This window comes from Epinephelus fuscoguttatus, linkage group LG1, assembly GCF_011397635.1.
Source record: "Epinephelus fuscoguttatus linkage group LG1, E.fuscoguttatus.final_Chr_v1".
Taxonomy (NCBI): Eukaryota; Metazoa; Chordata; class Actinopteri; order Perciformes; family Serranidae; genus Epinephelus; species Epinephelus fuscoguttatus.
Genome location: NC_064752.1, coordinates 37,895,203 through 37,913,209, shown reverse-complemented (window position 1 = coordinate 37,913,209; position 18,007 = coordinate 37,895,203). Strand labels below are relative to the sequence as shown.

General features: G+C 40.0%; 1 protein-coding gene across 1 annotated transcript; it reads left to right on the top strand.

Annotated features, from left to right (window-relative positions):
• Positions 1–12,684: 12,684 nt before the first annotated feature.
• On the top strand, positions 12,685–14,449 carry gpr25 (G protein-coupled receptor 25). The gene has a single exon (XM_049576280.1). It carries the CDS (start codon positions 12,897–12,899, stop codon positions 14,016–14,018), a length of 1,122 nt encoding a protein of 373 aa, XP_049432237.1. The 5' UTR covers positions 12,685–12,896; the 3' UTR covers positions 14,019–14,449.
• The last annotated feature ends 3,558 nt before the right edge of the window (positions 14,450–18,007 follow it).

The window sequence follows — 18,007 nt, the reverse complement described above, 5'->3', positions numbered from 1 at the left end:
CAGCAAATAACAATTTGCTCTTGAGCTGAGAGCACAACTGCAGCTTGTCAGAAGTAATCTTGACATTACAGAAAACAATTTCAAATCGAAAGATCAAAGGTTAAAGGTCGAAATTATTCTGTCAGGGGTGTCGGGTTCACTGATGTGGAAAACCGACCAAAACAGAGCCCCCATCTTTAAAAAAAAAAAAAAGAAGAAGAAGAGGAAGAAAAGCTAGATTTACATTTAAAAAATACAATTAAACATGGCTCCTTTGTTTTTAAAGAAATGCGTATTTAAAAACTACAGACAGGCTGAAATTTAAAAAGGGGGTAATGTGGTGTGTTAGGTGTAGGTGTGTGATTTGCAAGCTGTCAGATGACGGCCTTGCGGATGAAGAGCAGTAGGCCCCCATTCTCTGTCCGGTCCTCGTGGCTCCCCACCCCCCTCACTCAAACGCCTCCCCATACCCCATGGGAGGAGGTCTGTTGCGCTGCGGCCACACTAAATCAACATCGTCCTAATGAGGTGTCACACTTGACCCCCAGCAGCCTCAGCCCCTCACATGGGTGTCAGAGTCACAATGAGTGGCCCTCCATCTCCAGCGCCTGGCTGACACATTTTGATTCATGAGAGAGCCTGGGCCCTGTCAGGTCAAAATTACCCCTATCAAAATGCCACCATCAACACATTCATCAACCCTACCTCTGAATCCGCCCTTTTTCTTCTTTCTCTTAAAATAAATAATAAATCCCTCTCCAAAAATCAGCACTAATTCCTTGCTTGTGCTTTGCATGATGCGCCCCTCCCTCCAACTCCCTAAACACACACACATTTGCACATAATCATACCTCTAAACACCTTACACACACTTGCGTGTTCTCGCTGATGACCTCTTATTGCAGCTAGACGTGATAGGCCTGCCTGTCATTGGTCGGGGCTCCAGCCTTCTGCTCCTAATGGCTCTCAGAGCGATGAACTCTGTGTCCCCCAGGTGTTGGTAAGCCTGTCCTCTGACCTACTGACCCAAAACACTCCTAATGTGAACAGGTCCTCACAGCTAATAACGAACCTGAGAATGAAATCTGTGTGACCTGCCCCACAAAAAGGAGCGACAGGAGCAGACTGCTTACTCATAGCAGGAGGTGAAACATGTTTATCTTCACCTTTGGTAGCACAGGCAGAGCAAACGGATCATCTAGATACCGTGTAAAGAAAGGTAAAAATGTTATGATCTTGATCACACTCCTCACAACACACATAAAACTATTATGATGATGATTAAACCTGAATGCTCTTCTTCCCCTGGAGATCAGCTCCTTCATTGTGACCACAGCTGAGACTTCCACCTTCCTGGGATCACCCCGGGACGAGATCCCCTCCTGCCTATAATCAGCTCAGCCCCGCAGATGCTCTTCTCGATTCAAATGAGGAAGGATCAATGTCAACAGCCAATCCCAGCCCAATTTGTCGATCGATAATCAAAGGTGTTGTCACCATCCTTCATTACAGTTTGGAACAACCTTGTCCTTCGCTTTACAAGGACAAGCTGTAACATGGTGGCCCCTTGCTGAGAAGATCATTTACTGTCAGCTGACACTCAACTCTGCCCACTGAGGTGGCCATCTGCTCCAAAAACTTTCCCCTGGGAGACAAGGGCAGTCCAGTAAGACCAGTATTCCCGTCAACTGACTGGTCTAGTCTTGAGCCTCTACAAATGCCCATAATCTCATCCTTATTATCATGTAAAATGAGGATGTCACTATTTATTACTCGAACTATCAACTATCTTCATGGAGCTTTGCCACGGTGTTATAATTCATCACACTCACTTTAATGCTTATCTATAAGGCATCGCATCATTGGGTCGGGTTACCAAAGTCACACACTTTTTTATCTTTGCAATAAAGCAGTAAGAACATGTATGTTCACATCATAAGATACAAGGTAATGATAATATTTATTACTGCATTTACAATATGTGTTTAATGAAGCTCAGGGTCATAAACCAGAGTTCATGCAAAGTGTTAATGAAAAGTAATAAAACTGTAAGATGTTACGACCCAACACCCATAACGTTAATGTAGCAAAGCAAAGGTCTCTGGTGCCTCATTTGTGTCCAGATTTAAGTAGGTAGTTGTAAAGATAATTAAGACAATCTAGCATTTATTACACTATTGAATGTTGTGGTGTTTGAAACACAGAGAGTCTGGATTAGGGAATACACTGCATGCGATAGGAGTTCAGTTTTAAGACTGAATTGGACCAAACTGGTTAAACCTTAACGAGTTTTATAGTGAGCATATGTGAGCGTGCATGTTGCTAGCTAATTTCCTGGCAAAAAGCATGCATGAAAGCATAGTTTCAAAGAGTGGCACATGTTTTTGACAACTGAATCTATAGATTTGATGAGGACATGTGACTGGAGGCCAAAAAATACTTGATTATTAAAATGTGTTCAGGTGAAATACCCATATTGATATGAGTGACTGTGCTGTGGCTATGAGTGTAACTGTCCTTTAAGAGGCCTTCAACAAGTTCCTGTTCAATAGGTGCTTCAGAATGCAAGACTTAAAGGGACAGTTCACCCTCAAATCAAAAATTCACATTTTTTCTATACATCAGTCTTGATTGTTTTGGTGTGAGTTGCAGAGTGTTGGAGATATCGGCCACAGAGATGTCTGCCCTTTCTCCAGTATATTAGAACAAGATGGCACTCGGCTTGTGGTGCACCAAAGCACCAAAAATATTTTTGAAAAACTCAACAGTAAAGTCTCTTTCAAAAAATCATGACCTGGTTACTCAATATAATTCACAGGCATTGCTGTGAGCAGTTAGATGTAGAAACTATTTTCTGTCTACAAACTACACCCACCACTATAGGACCGTGTAGAAGGAAGCTTGAATCTCCTGCTAGCTCAACTAGCACCACTGAGCTAGCTAAAGTTACAGCTCAGCCGAGGAGGATGCCATGAATATTTACACCTCGTGCTATCATGAGCACAAACCTCTCCTCTATAACTAGATGTACTTTTCCTTCTGCGCAGTGATATGTTTGGTAGGTGGATGGCTGATATCTCTAACACTCAGCAGCTCACACTTAAACAATCTAACCTGATAAATAGCACCACTCATGAGAGGAAAAATATGTGTTTTTGATTTTGAAGGGAATTGTTCCTTCATTTGAAAAAGATCCCTAAAGACATTATCGCTGCTACATAATCCTATAAGCCATATAACAATATGTGCAGTGTGAAAAACTAAAGATTTAAATTTATTTTCTGTATTTTTAATGTATGCTGGAAAGTATCATGTGACAGTATGAATCATACAATGCATTTTCAGTTCATCAAACTCTTTCATGCATAAGTTTCTGTTTCCTGGTCTTTCACACTCCTGCCACCAGCTGCCAGCAGTGCTTCAGCAATAATGATTTTCCTACCTAATGATTTAACCATCACAGTCCCCCTCAACACAAACCTGATCCAGCCACAGGTGCAACAGGCTTCTCCTGTCTTCTCTCAAAGCGGCTCATTAAGTTCTCGGCAGCAGATGAAACATGAGTCCTCTCTGAGTAGCTGGGTGGTGTGTTCACTAAATGTTCTGACATATAACCTGCACTCGGAGTGATACGTGTCTGACTGAAAGCGTCCGGTTTATGTTGAGTTTGTTGGTTTATGTTGAGTCTATAGGGGTTTTTTTGCATTTGCATTCGCAAATGCATCAGATTCAAACAGAAACTCAGGAAAATGTGATATATGTAGGGAAACACGGGATAAATTTATCTTAAATTATATAGAAAAGTGAAGAATTAAATGTTTGTCCTGCTCTGTTGTTTAAAACTTATGAGGACTGACTACATGTCAGTCAAACCTTGTTTGTCTTTAGCATCACTGATTTCTGTGCAAGTCCCATAATGTGTCACTGCCCTCACAGCACAGCTTCAGAGGCCAGTGTCTTAAAAACAAGCTGATCAAACACACTTTAAGCATTTGAAGCATGCTTTCACTTTCACAGTGATGATCTTGTTGTCTTCAAAGTGTTTTTACTGTTGAGAAACTGTTACAGAATAACATCCTGTTTTGGAAGTTCATCTTGCATCGATGTAAAGCTTAACATTGAAATTCATTTGTGAATGTGATATCCAACATTAGACAAATGACACCTACACTCAGAAAGCAGTGGTGCATGCACTGGACCAAAGGAGATGTCCTGCCAACATGTTGATTTGCAGAGGGGCCTCAGTAGAGCAGGGCAAAATGTTCATAGGGACAAGACAATAGAAACATCACATAAAAACTGTTCAGCTTGTGATAATGTCTACTTTAAATATGAATAATAACAAATAAATTGATGAATTAAAAAAAGAAAATCTTCCAAATATTGTGAAACATAAAGTTAAGTAGTTGCAGGTTTACTATTAAAAATATTATTCAATAAACCAACTCTCTTACATTCAGTACCCAGGCCCGCCATTTTCACTGTTAATACAAACAAATACTTTTTACACAAATTTCAAAATGGCTGCAAATGGTCATGCACTTTTTTGCTACCACCACTGAAACTGTAAACCTGTAAAGCATTCAGGACTGAAGTGTCTTTAGCTGCTTTAAAACTGTGATTCAATCATTTTGGTAACACAAACACACAAAAAGCTGAAGCCCTGCATACACACCCATTTCCCTCTCAGTGGCAAACTGACTAAAACTATTAGTCACCAGTGCTACTGTTGCTACCACTAGCGCTACCTGTACCGCCTCTGCAACCACTGCAAGCATGTAGTCAACCCTAACAACCACAGAACACTTGCACCTTGCAACCACCCAGAATCCCCCCAAAATCCCTCCATCCCCACCACACACCATAGCAAAAAACTGGTAATGCCCTTGCAAAATTCTGAGTGTGTAAAAGTATCCATTGTGTTGTGCCTTTAAAAATTCCTCAGTTGAAGAAAAAAGTGCATCATATTTTATATACAGTTGTGTGACTCAACAGCTGTTATGAATGATCCAAGAAATGATAAGAAAGAGTGCAAAACCTCAATTTACTCATCCACTGTTATATAGAGAGAAGAGTGAACAAAGAAGTGATTTCGGACACAGCCTGCATTCCATTTACTTCTGAAGTTGGTAGTTGGAGTTGTGTTGAGAATGACGTAACACTTGAGTTGACCATGTTCCTATTCAAGAAGTAGGAAAACCAAGATAGACGCAAGTTCAATACCAGTTCTAGTCCATGGATGCAAAGAACTGGATAGAGCTTTGGAGGTGGGGCCACGTTCATTCCTAAGAAAGTTGCTCAGTGGTGCTTGAAGCCAAAAAAGTTTGACTTCCGAGATATAAATAACCCAGATCTTCTGTATCATGAGGCTCATAGAGCAGGCACACACTTTCACAGGTCAAACAGCTGACTTCCAGTTAAAACTCTGCTAACTTTAATGGGGATTATGTGATTTAATCGTGCGGCTCTTCTAGACTTTCAAAATGTTATCCAACCAAATGAATCAAATCTTGACAGTAAAAGAAGTCATTTTGCAAGGTTTGTGAGACTTTTTGGGCCCAATGGCATGATGTGACGGCCCCAGAGATTGCAGTTACACAATTTGGCCACTATGTGCAATTGGCTTTGAAGTCGAGCGCACATTCTGGGGGACTGTTCTAGCCTGTGTTGGACTAAGAGTCTCATCCTACTCTCTAATGTGCTATGTGTGAGCTCAGTCCTGTGTGTTCTTTAATGAAGCAATAGGAGAAGATATTCGGTCTCAGTTAATGTAGTTTATTAAGCAGTAAAGGAATAAAATTACAGAGCTCTGGGTCTCAACTTCACGTCCCTGACGAACAACAAAGGTGTGTCAGTTCACGAAGTCTGACCTCCTGTCCTTTCCCTGACCCAGTATATTTGAGTGTCATTGTGCACGCAAGGCGTTGTCCTCTTCTCATTGGCAGTTCCACTTCCTCCTTCACCACACCACGCCCCTGCCTCGTGTTAATCTGACTCCTTACCGCTGGCGGTGGGGGCGTGGTTCCTGTTTTGAAAGACAAGAGAACAACACAACTCCCTACACGTGCTGTACCTTACTATCTGTACATCACTTTCTATTCTTTTTACCATATATGAAGCTAATTATCTAAGCATTGCGATATGTGCTCCTCAGACTTCATGTCTCTTCCTCTCCTGTACTTCTCCACTTCTGCAAAGCAAACACATTCAGATCAGCTGAAATCATCTCAGTATTCTCATTGTTCACATATCTAAAACTTATATAGTGAAACGCAACTGATAGTAAAACACATAAAATCATTCTATTCCCAACACCTGGTTAGTAACTTCTGTCTATTGTTAGCAATAGCAGCTGATATCAGCGCATTAAGCTGTATTATGCTCATACAAACACCGTAGCAACGTGTCCACAGATAGAGGTTCGACAGTATTGCGTGCACAACTATTTTAATAGACACAAGTAAGACAGAAGTACTACTAAACAGTATTACCACAGATTTCACTTTTCTTAATGCACAGAGCAGCCATCTTGGATGTTGAGGTCAGGGTTGATGAGGGTCTTCCAACTTTCCAAGTTGCAAATACAACTTCAGGTAGGGTTCCAGTTGAAATTTCTGACTGGGATCTCAGAAATTCGGACTTCACTTTCAATGGAATGCACTCTTGGTAACCACCTAGTGAAACCCTCGCAACCAGACCAAACATCTTAGCAACCGTTTAACAGCTTCTACAAAACTCCCGGCAACCACTTAGTAACGTGGTCATAAACAAGCAGTATCTTAATATCAGTGTAGCAACACCTTGAAAATGTAACTAACCACCTTGAAAATCAAAGCTTTTCAGTTTTGCTCAACAATATTTTTTAGAGAGTGTAGTAAACCCAAACTAACAGTGGTAACAGAGGTCCAAACACCTGAAAATTGTGGCCCCATGGCAGTTTTATGGCATTTCAAAGTGATGTTTTTAATCAATTAATTGGCATTGTTTTATATGTGCAAACTGTGACTGTGACCAATTCGTTTTCTTTCTTTAACCAGCTGCAATCCTGTATATATCTCTTACTATGTGCTATGGGCAATAAAGTGTTACTCAAATTTATTGCATCATGTGGTTTGTATGTAAATGGAGGAGAAATCATGTGGAGCACGAGGACAGTGGGTTAAAATTGTGACATTTTTTAACAAAGGGGAACAGTTAAAAGCCCCTCATCACTTAAAATGACACGAGAAGTGGACTGAGGCCATGCAATCCTTTGTGTTGAAGGAACTTTTGATTTAGTTAAACAGCTAAAACAAGAACCTTTCACACCCAAACAATGGACTCCTTTTCTGAAACTTAGCACTCGACAAGTGAGGAGCAAATTGTACGTGTGTGTGTGTGTGTATACGAGTGCGCACGTGTGTGCATGTGACCCCCCTATGTCTAACAATCACCCTGACGCATACCACCCTTTCTCTCCTCAAATAAAAACAGGGTAAAAGGAAAAGAGAAATCATCCACTGTTGAAGTACTTTACGAGATCCTCCTCTCAACAGAAAAAGGACTAAGTATCCATGGGAATCTTAGCACGTTAGGGAGGCCTTTCTCCCTTCCTCTCATCCGCTCTCCCCCGCTGCACCCATGGACCAATGCAATTGTTTATTTTCTCCCATTGAGGCTGCTCCATTCACTGGCTCTCACATTTACTCTGCTCAATTGGAGTGAGACAGCACTTATTCGAGGAGAGGAATGTAGCGTTCCACTGACGGAGCAGCAAGAATGCAGAAGAAATAATTAAAACTTTTTAAAGGAAAAAGGTACAGCTGAGCGTGAGGGAGAACGACGTCAAACCGAACAATGCAGGATTTTCTGCCGTGATGAGTATATCCACACATCACCTTGACACTACAAAGTAAAAGGAGTGTTTGAATAATGCTAGAAAGTGGAGCAGGGATCCTATAAGGAGGTCATTCATTCACCGTGCTTTCTTAACTGAAGCTCTCCCGTGGAACAATGAAGCTTCTCCGGCCTCTTCTAAGATGTGGCCTGTCCTCCAACCTCACTCCTCCCAGCCACAGCACAATAGCTGCAAGCTGGACCACGGAGTTCATTTCTCCTGAGGTCTATTCTGTCTTGAGTAGGCAGCCGTAATGACAGTTTCCTTCTCTGTAACAATGGCCGTGGCTGCCAAAGCCTTCTCTGTCCTGTCAATCTCTGTTATCTTTCACCAGTGTGAGTCTTCTAGGACAAATGCAATGAGCTGGAGGTTGAATCGTACCATCTAGACTGACATCAGTGCTGTATTTGGTAAAGATGAGCTGCTGATGAACAGTGCAGCAGTGCTGAGCAGTTTCAGGTCGACTCATCTTGGGTTTTCATGGTAGTGATGGGTTTTTACAGTGCATGCCCGGCAGCTTTATCCGTACGTCACATTATCTCCATCTGCTGCATCAGCAGACAAGATCAAGCTACAGTGTGTCCGCTGTGCATGAAACATATTTTTGCTGTCTTTGTGCTTTTTAGGTGTTAGCTACCTGGTAGTGAGTTGACAGCAAAGCCTGTTCTATTTACATAGCCCAAAAACACATACCACAGTTTTGCAGTGGTGCACGTAACTAATTACATTCACTTACGTCCTGCACTTAAGTACATTTTGCTGATAACACGTGTGTACTTTCACTTGAATACAGGACTTGTACTTGTAATGGGGTATTTTTCTATGTTATTTCTACTTTGAAAGGATCTGAGTACTTTTTCCACCATTGCAAATTTGTCGCAAAGGGCTTTAGAATCTGCACAGGATATGACAACTTCTGTTCTTTGACCCTTGGTTCAGAATTTTAATATAAAACTTTTAACAGGAAAAAAGGAAGAAGAGGGATGAAAACCAAAAGAAGAGGAGTCTCTCTTCCAGGACTGAGAGACAAACATGTCATGTGTACAGAATACACAAAAATAACAAATTGAAACCACAGACAGTGGCGCCCCCAGAAATTTTTCATAGGGGTGGCCAGACGGGGCCACTGAAAATCTTGGGGTTGCACACTAAAACCAAAAGCCATGACTGAATTTCAGGGATTCTGTTATGCTGTTGAGGTACATAGGCCAGCTGAAAACTATGTCTGTATATGACAGCTGAAGAATCACATACTGATATACTTGGTTTCTTATCTTGCAGTCAATATTACTAAATTTCTGATGTGCATAGAGTAATAAGATAACATTTTGAGCTCAATAACAATGTGCTAACTTATTTTTCTTTAAAGAGGCTGGTTGTCCTTTTCCTTAAAAAGACAAATGTGTGCCTTTGATTTAAAGGAGCACATTGATTGTAAGTTACAAAATATTTACTGGCAACAAGCCTACTAAAGTTTAAAAACACAAAAAGAAGGCACAAATTATTTTTTGATTATTTTCACGGAGGAGAGGGGGGCAGTTTGGGGGCCAGTGATTACATTAGGTTGACTGTGGTCCCCGCTGGTCATCCCTTGGTGGCACCAGTGACTATAGAGAAACAAACTGACCACATCAGGGTCGATAAATAACTTTGTCTCACTGAAAGTGCACAACAGAAAGCAGTATGCTGTCAAATTACTGATTACAGTTGCACTTCCTCTATACAAAGATACACTGCTGAGATAATGCTGAGAGCAGAATCGTGAAAAGTGGATATGTAAACAAGCCAGTTCAAATCAAGAAACTGACTGGTGAAAGTGAAAGCTCTCATGGGGTCAATGTCGAGTTTATGCTGCTGAAAATGCATGGACCCTGGCAGATATTTGCACATTTGAAATCTTAAGTATTGTTTTAGTGCTGCTCTGTCACCGCGTGTCTATTTGAAGTATGACCTGCCCAGTGACCGCAGATGACAATTGCCTTTAAACTCTGGTACAAAAACATCAAATGATAAAATGTACCTCTAATGTTCTACAAGGACTCTTACTAATAAAATAAAATGATAATAAAATGTTATATAAAGATGTTCTTTCAACAGCACGAACTTGTCAAGATGAATGTATATAAATACTGCAGCTTCAAAATTAAACAAACATAACTGCATGTCATACAAAAGTTGAGCCATATAAATACTGACAGAAAACAGAGACTGCTGATTACAGTATATGCCGTATATCTTGAATTAATGAGTATAAAGCTATTCAAAAGCTGTGGTTCGGAAAGAGATTATGATGGGCAGCAGAAATACTCGTGAATCTCTGCCTGCTCCTTCACAGCTTTAACCGTAAGCATGCTCACACCAATGAGAGGGAAATTCTCAGCGAAGCAAACATTTTCTTCTGCAGGAAGGTCAGTGACATTTGCTCCACAACAACAGTGAGGCAGGCAGGAGGTCGCCACATGTAAAACACAAGTAAATCTCACCTGCCCCCTACTGGTCACACACATCTAATACACAATGATAAAAGAGAAAAACTGTCTTTGGTGGATCATCACACAAATATAGGGTCTTTTTCTAAATTTATAAGCAGATGTGACAGTTCATGTGGTCTAGAGATGCGCACACACACAGTTTGTCTTTGGAAATATAGAATTCAAAGGGCAACACCACCAAATCAAGAGTTCCAGTATGTTATTTCCATGGTCTAGGAAGGTTCAATCAATATTTGTGATTGTGAACACGAGCTAGTCTCTCCCTCAGAGCCAGAAAACAGAGAAGTAAGTCTCGCCTGTGATGTCATCACGTATAAAGTCTGGAGCTGCTCTGTAGACAATGAATGGGAAACTGATTTTGTGTGCCCACACAATGTTTTTCTTTTTTATACCCAAATGAGTTTTAATCTATTGAAATGTTCTCAGCTCTGAAACAGAAAATGCACCCATATACTCAGAACAGTCCCCTGGATGCTCTTGGTGTCATCTATAACATATTACCTAATACATTGTCTTGGAGCAGCTGCAGACTTTATATTTGATGCAACCTATCCTCATTCAAAGGTTCATATGATATTTTGCAAACTAGCACTCCACGAATTAAGTTGTAACGTTACTTTCACATAAAGTTACTTAGGTTACAGGAGCATAAATATAGACAGTGCATGCAGGGCAGTTGCACTGGGGCCCATGGGATGGAGGGGCCCATACAGAGACTAGGCAGTCTAACAATATGTCTGACGGAGAACATGCCTTTGGAAGTCAAACAGACTGTCAGATATCTATTTGATCATGTGACGAGACAACACAATATATGGTAGCTAGTTCGGATGCAAAATCTGAGCTGAGCACATCTGCAAGCTGAGCGAGCATTCATGCCTTTCAAAGTCATGCCTTTCAGCAAGAAAGATTAAAAGATTAGAAAAGGAGAAGAAGGTATCAAAACTCCTTTATTATATTTTTTGGCTTACTTACGAACAGTCGCCAATCCATGGCCTCCTAGCAGCAATACTGCAGTTTGGCTGGCATCAGCACTGACGCTGCCCTCAGTGGCGTGTCAACAACCATGCAATTGGGATAGCAAGCTAAATGTAATGTTAGTCCAAGATAACTGTAATGTTAGTTGGGCTTTTGTGTTACGTATAAATTTCAAGAGCTACTCAGGCCTAATGGTGTGTACATGTGCTACACAGCTAGTACGTAGCATGTACTGGGGCCTTACAACATTGGTAGGTTAGATTTAGCCAAGTAACGTTATATATTAGGTTTAGGCAAGTAAAGTTACAAAGGTTAGCTTTAGGAAAATAAAGTTATGTACATTAGGGTTAGGCAAGTTAAGTTATGAAGGTTTGGTTTAGGCAAATAAAATTTCATGGGTTGGGTTTTATGCAAAAATAAAATGTCATAGGTTAGGGATAGGCAAGTAAAGTTATAAAGGTTAGCTTTGGGCAAGTAAAGTGACGTAAATTAGGTTTAGGCAAATAAAGTTAAAAAGGTTAGGTTTAGGCAAGTAAAGTTAGGAACATTAGCTTTAGGCAAGTTAAGTTATGTAGATTAGGTTTAGATACGTAAAGTTACAAAGGTTAGGTTTAGTCAAATAAAGTTATGAAGTTTAGGTTTAGGCAAATATAATTTCATAGGTTAGGGATAGGCAAGTAAAGTTACAAAGGTTTGCTTTAGGAAAGTAAAGTTATGTAGATTAGGTTTAGACAAGTAAAGTAACAAAGGTTAGTTTTAGTCAAGTAAAGTTACGAAGGTTAGGTTTAGGCAAATAAAATTTCATAGGTTGGGTTTTGGCAAATAAAGTTACAAAGGTTAGGTTTAAGTTACGGAGGCTAGGTTTGGGCAAGAAAAGTTACAAATGTTAGCTTTAAGCAAGTAAAATTATGAAGGTTAGTTTTAGCCAAGTAAACCTAACATCCCTCCATACACAGACTTTTGCCCTTTACACTACTTACTAATATTACTGCGTTCAGTGCATTGGTCACATGAATGCAGCCTTACCATGAGACAGGTTATACATGAAATGTAATGCATGAGAACAGCCTGCTTGATGAGATGACAAATTTTAGTTTCAGCACTCTTATTTATGGTTTGGAAGAGAGTTGGTCATGTTGACAAATATTTTTTGGTTGTCTTAGACCATAGAAATAACATGAATTTTGAAAACTGGTAGAGTTCACCATTAAAGTCTTGCAAATTGGAATAAATGAACAGGTCAAGTAACTGCAATTGTAAACTCAAAAGCTTAGAGGCTTTAATGAAGTAGTGCAGGAGACTGACTCAGACTGATACCAGACTTTCTTGTTTACCATTAAACTTTTCTTTTTGGCCCACTTAAATCACACATGCGATAGAACACTGAGAGGAAGCTGCCACAGACAGTCAAAGGAAGACAGCTCTGTGAGAGGAAGAGAGCTGAAATAGGATCTATTTTTCTCTGTGGTTTTCACGTTGAATATCGAGTAGCAGCATGTTGACGTGGTTAGTCTAACCACCCTGCCACAAGACAACAGCTGCACTGCAGAGGCTCTCTGTGATCTCTCAGGATGGGCGCCTTCACTGATTATCTATCTTATGATGACTACAATTATACTGGCTACGTTTCTGACGATGGGTTATTCAATTTTAGTGTCCCAGGGGACTGCATTGTCTCACACCTGCGTGGCTCCCACATCTTCCTGCCCATACTGTACTACCTCATATTTTTCATAGGCATTTTGGGGAACCTCTTTGTGATCATAGTGGTGGGCAGCAAAGGTAGGAAAGGTGGGCGTCTGGTGGACACATTTGTTGTCAACCTGGCCATGGCTGACCTCGTCTTCGTCCTCACGCTGCCTCTGTGGGCCATCTCTACCAGCCAGGGTGGTGTCTGGGACTTTGGTTACGGCGGGGACCTACTGTGTAAACTGAGCAGCTACATCATAGCTGTGAACCGCTTCTCCAACATCTTTTTTCTCACCTGCATGAGTGTCGATCGCTACCTGGCTGTGGTGAAGCTGATGGACTCGAGGTACCTGAGGAGCAGTAGGTGCATCCGTGTCACCTGTGTTGGAGTGTGGATGAGCTCCCTGTTGCTTGGCATCCCATCCCTGGTGTACCGCAGGGTGGGGCTGTCCAGTGTTGGACTCTCCTGCTTGGAAGACAACAACTCACCTTTCTTCCTCGGCCTCAGCCTCACCATGGCGCTTCTCACCTTTGTCCTCCCAGTGTTAATCATCGTGCTCTGCTATGGTACCATCGTCGTGCATCTCAACCAGCACTGTGCTGCAAACCCTCGGGCTGAGGCCCGCCGCAGACACTCTCTCAAAATGGTCCTGTCCATCATAATAGCCTTCGTGGTCTCCTGGCTCCCCTTCAACATCTTCAAAGTCATCATCATCGGCTCGCAGCTCTCAAACGCTGAGGTGAGTTGTGATGCTCTGACGTGGCAAACAAACGGGCTCCAAATTTCGTGCTGCCTGGCCTTCCTCAACAGCTGTGTGAATCCAGCCATTTACTTTTTCCTGGACAACCACTTCAGGAGACGAGCTGAGGGTCTGTACAAGACCTGCACAGGGAAGCCAAAGTTGCTGCAGAGCTACAACTCTTCAGCTTCATTCACCAACGTTGGCACTTCAGAGAGCTTTGGAACAACTGGTGGGAGAACTCAGCTGCAGACGATGGAGTAGGAGGCATGACACTGTCCTTTAACTGTGAGGGGAGTAACGTTTTTGTTCTCTTATTAATATGTGAAAGCTTGTCATGTTGATAATGAGAGACTCTGAGTATATGTCTCTCTCTGGATGTTTATATGAAGTAAAACCAGATACATGGCAAGAAAAAAAATATGATTTTCTTTTGTCATATATGTCCTTTATTCTAATTTTCTACAAATATTGAACATGCTTTTTATAGATGTTTATTTTGTACCATATAGTTCAGTAGTGTTGATATATGATTATCTACTATTACCTTTTCTTTGTATGAATTCCTTTAATATTTTTGTAGCATTAGTAAAGAGCAATTATGTCAATTAACAAGTATAAAAATATATAATTTACAAATGTGTAGCATAACTCATAATTACCTTTTTTTTTGTTAATGTTTTTGATGTATTGAAGGCAAGAATTCAGTGATGCTGTTTTTATAAGGTGTTCATGATTAATGTTTCATGAAATACAAATACTGTTGTGATAAAATTGCATTTAAAAAATAAAAGCTGAAAAATATATTTTTGTGTATTATTTGTAATTTGAAATTTACAAACCCATGACAGAATTGTGTTTAATTAGTCATTCCACTACAATAAATCAATGAAATTAACTCATGATGATGATGATGATGATGAGATATGACCTTAGAATTCAATGGTAAAAAAAAAGAAAACACTTGTTAATTAATTAAGGATAATATGAATTTAAGTTGATGACTTAATTGTGCTATAATATATTAATACACTGGGCTTTCAAGGACTGCTCACCAAACCTTTGGCCCATTTGTTTTCATAACTGATTTTATTGCATCACAATATAAAAAAGAAATCACACATCAAATTTTATAACAACCCTTTCCATAAACAGAATTCAGAAACCAAAGACTTATAATAGTAAATTACATTTGATTTCAATGAACTTACACAACAAGTGCTGCAGCTCCAAACTGTGACTTGCAGCGAAGACAATAATGCTACAAAAAGATGAGGTCATTTTAGTTAAGTTTAGGAAGATTCATAAAAAAAACCTATCATTATAAAGATGTTAATGTTTGGCAGCATTATTAAAGTTAGTTTTGTTATCATCCTCAGTTGTAGCTGCTTGTCAGTGACAATCCTGGCGTTTAAAGAGGTGAAATTATTTTCTATGTTGTCTGTTGTAAAGAAAATGAACTTTTAGGATATACTTGTGCAATTACAAATAATAAAATGCAGGGACTTGTAGCATTTCATGTTGTTCCCCAATGTAGCACTGCCCATTGCTGAGGTATAAGTGCACAGTTTTATCCATAAGTGATAAGTTTTGGAAAAGTGCTCAACATGAAAGCAGTGTTTGGTGTATTAATGCAATAATACATCAAAATAATATCAGCATTGGCTGGTCAAAGGATATTTCTTTTCTTGATTGACTGGAATTAAGTAGAGACAATACAATAATTAAGCTGTGTCTGTCTGTGTGTTATGTTGAAGAAATACAGGAAATGTTTGTTCTTTGTCATTTACTCATTTTATCATGTTACACTGGCTGCCTCTGCTTATCGTAATTCTGGTTAACAAAATGAAATAATCCACTCGACCTCTCAGATTTTATCTCGTTTTAGGCGTACCAGTAGCTGTTTCGCTTTGTGCACTTTGTGTGTGGTTTGAGAGACGTTTTGTGCGTTGTCCTCTTGGTATGAAAGAGTGCAAACAGAGAACACTAAATTTAAAAAGAAAAAAAAAACTCAAACAGAGGTGTGAAATATGAGGTCATTTATGATTTTTCACTTTCATGGGTGAGTTTTACACAAGTGAACAAGAACACTAATAGGACTGTGAGAAGCAAGTCACACTTATTCATACAAGGAGAACTGGCAACCTAAAAACAGGAAACAAAAGCTAATTGTGTGGAAGATGGTAGAAATTCTCACGTGTAATCAAAAAGTGCTTTAAAATATGAAAAGGGGCCCAATGGCAGTAATTCTAGATGAAGTTTGTCTAAAAAAAACAAAACACAAAAGGCTCCTCGGCCAGCATATAGCAAAACAACAGGCAACTCAGATCTGATACTTGCGTTGTCTACTGAGAGGAAGACTATGCAAAACATTTGTATGTGAACAAACTTCTCCCTGGTCTATAAAACGTCTTTACTGTCTGACAACAAAGCAGAGTCACTTAGGCATGAGGCACTGCTAAATGGAAGTTCTGAGAAATTAAAGGTTTTCACATGAGTGTTGGAAGCACATATGAAAGTTCAAATGTTCATGCGTGCCCACTTGTGTTTCAGTTGTATATGAGTAGTTTCAGACATGAAAACCAGTTAGGGTGCCAGGCTATGGGTGCAAAGGGTCAGGAATTTCCCCTGCCCTGCTTGAAAAAAAAAAGTCATCTCAGAGACGCACTGACCAGCTTCTCTTGTAAGACAGTTATAACAACGTCACAAAAAACTACCATCGGTTTGGTATCAAGTAAAAGATGAACATTAGAAGTTTAGATTATTGTAGTTTATTGTTGTTAAACCAACAGGCAACATCATGTCTCTTTAAAGAACCCATATGTGTGCATTGACAGTGACAACAGTTACAGAACTTAGTATTCTTGCATAGTAGAGCAGTGCTTTGCATTTTGATGATTTTTTTTAAACGGTAAACTGCTGCACCCTCATAACTGTGATGCTTTTTGTGTGTGTGTGTGTGGGGGGGGGCATTTTGCCTTTAATGGACAGGACAGCCAAGTGTGAAAGGGGGAGAGAGAGACAGAGAGAGACAGAGAGAGACAGAGAGAAAGAGAGAGAGAGAGAGAGAGAGCAGCAAAAGGCCACATGCTGGCTGGACTTGGACCCAGGCCGCTGTACATGTACATGGGGTGCCTGCTTCCACTAAGCCACCGACACCCCGTGATGCATATGTTTATACTTTTAAAGTTTGACATCTCAGAAAACAGCCCCCCTCAGGATGGAGATGTGTCTATCTTTACAAGTTAAAATAAATGTATCACAGTTCTGCATGTGTGGCTTTCCTTTTTTTTTTTTTTTTTTTTAGTTTTTTACAAGTTGCATAACTTTAAGTAACAATAAGTTGCATGAATCTATAGCTTTGTTTAACTTCATAACAAACATGTACATTATCCTCTTTGTTAAGGTTTTGTGTGTGTGTTTATTGTACAGTGTTACGGATCAATGTTGTATGGCACCTTTAACTTGAGAACAGAGCAGTCCACAAGCTTCACATTCACACACACAGACACACAGCAGTGCTAGGTGCCAACGGCTTTGAGGTTTACTGAATTGCTTAAGGACCCATAGTCATGCAGACGTGAGGAGCCAGGGTACAAACAACCAGCTCACCAACAGTAATGAATGACAGTTGCTCGTTTCTGTTAACTGAAAAGTTTTTGTTTTATGTATGAATCATTGAAAGTGTTTCAATCTGTGAGTTCAGAAGTTAAGCTGAGCTGTTGTGGCTCAAGTTTCTCGTGGCAAATATTTTCTTCAAAGTTAACATAGTATCAGTCCCTTTGTGGCATTTTATTTAACATGTTTAAATATAAAAGTACTTTACATTTCTATATATATTACAAAGGGAAAATCTACATTTCTGAAGTAATAGCAAACTAGTTGTAAGAGATGTCAGCTGTTCTGAATAAAAACCCTTTAATGAACTGCATAACGTATTGTGCCAGTCTGGTACACACATAATGAAAGGTGTGACCTTGGCACTGAGTCTTATCAGTCTTTTCCAGTAAGTCAGCTTCTGTTACTCTTAATGGTGAGACGACAAACTGGTAATGTTCTCACAGCTCTGCTGCAGCTCTTTCATGTCGGCAGCCTCTCATTACGGAACTCATATTTTCAAAAACCAGATCTGTCATGCTCCTTGATGTGTGAACTTATCTTCAACTTGACAAATGATTAACTGTAAAATCACTATAAAATTATAATTGTTAAAATAACAATAAAAGTACAAGCTTGGATGTTGGAGCAGGGAG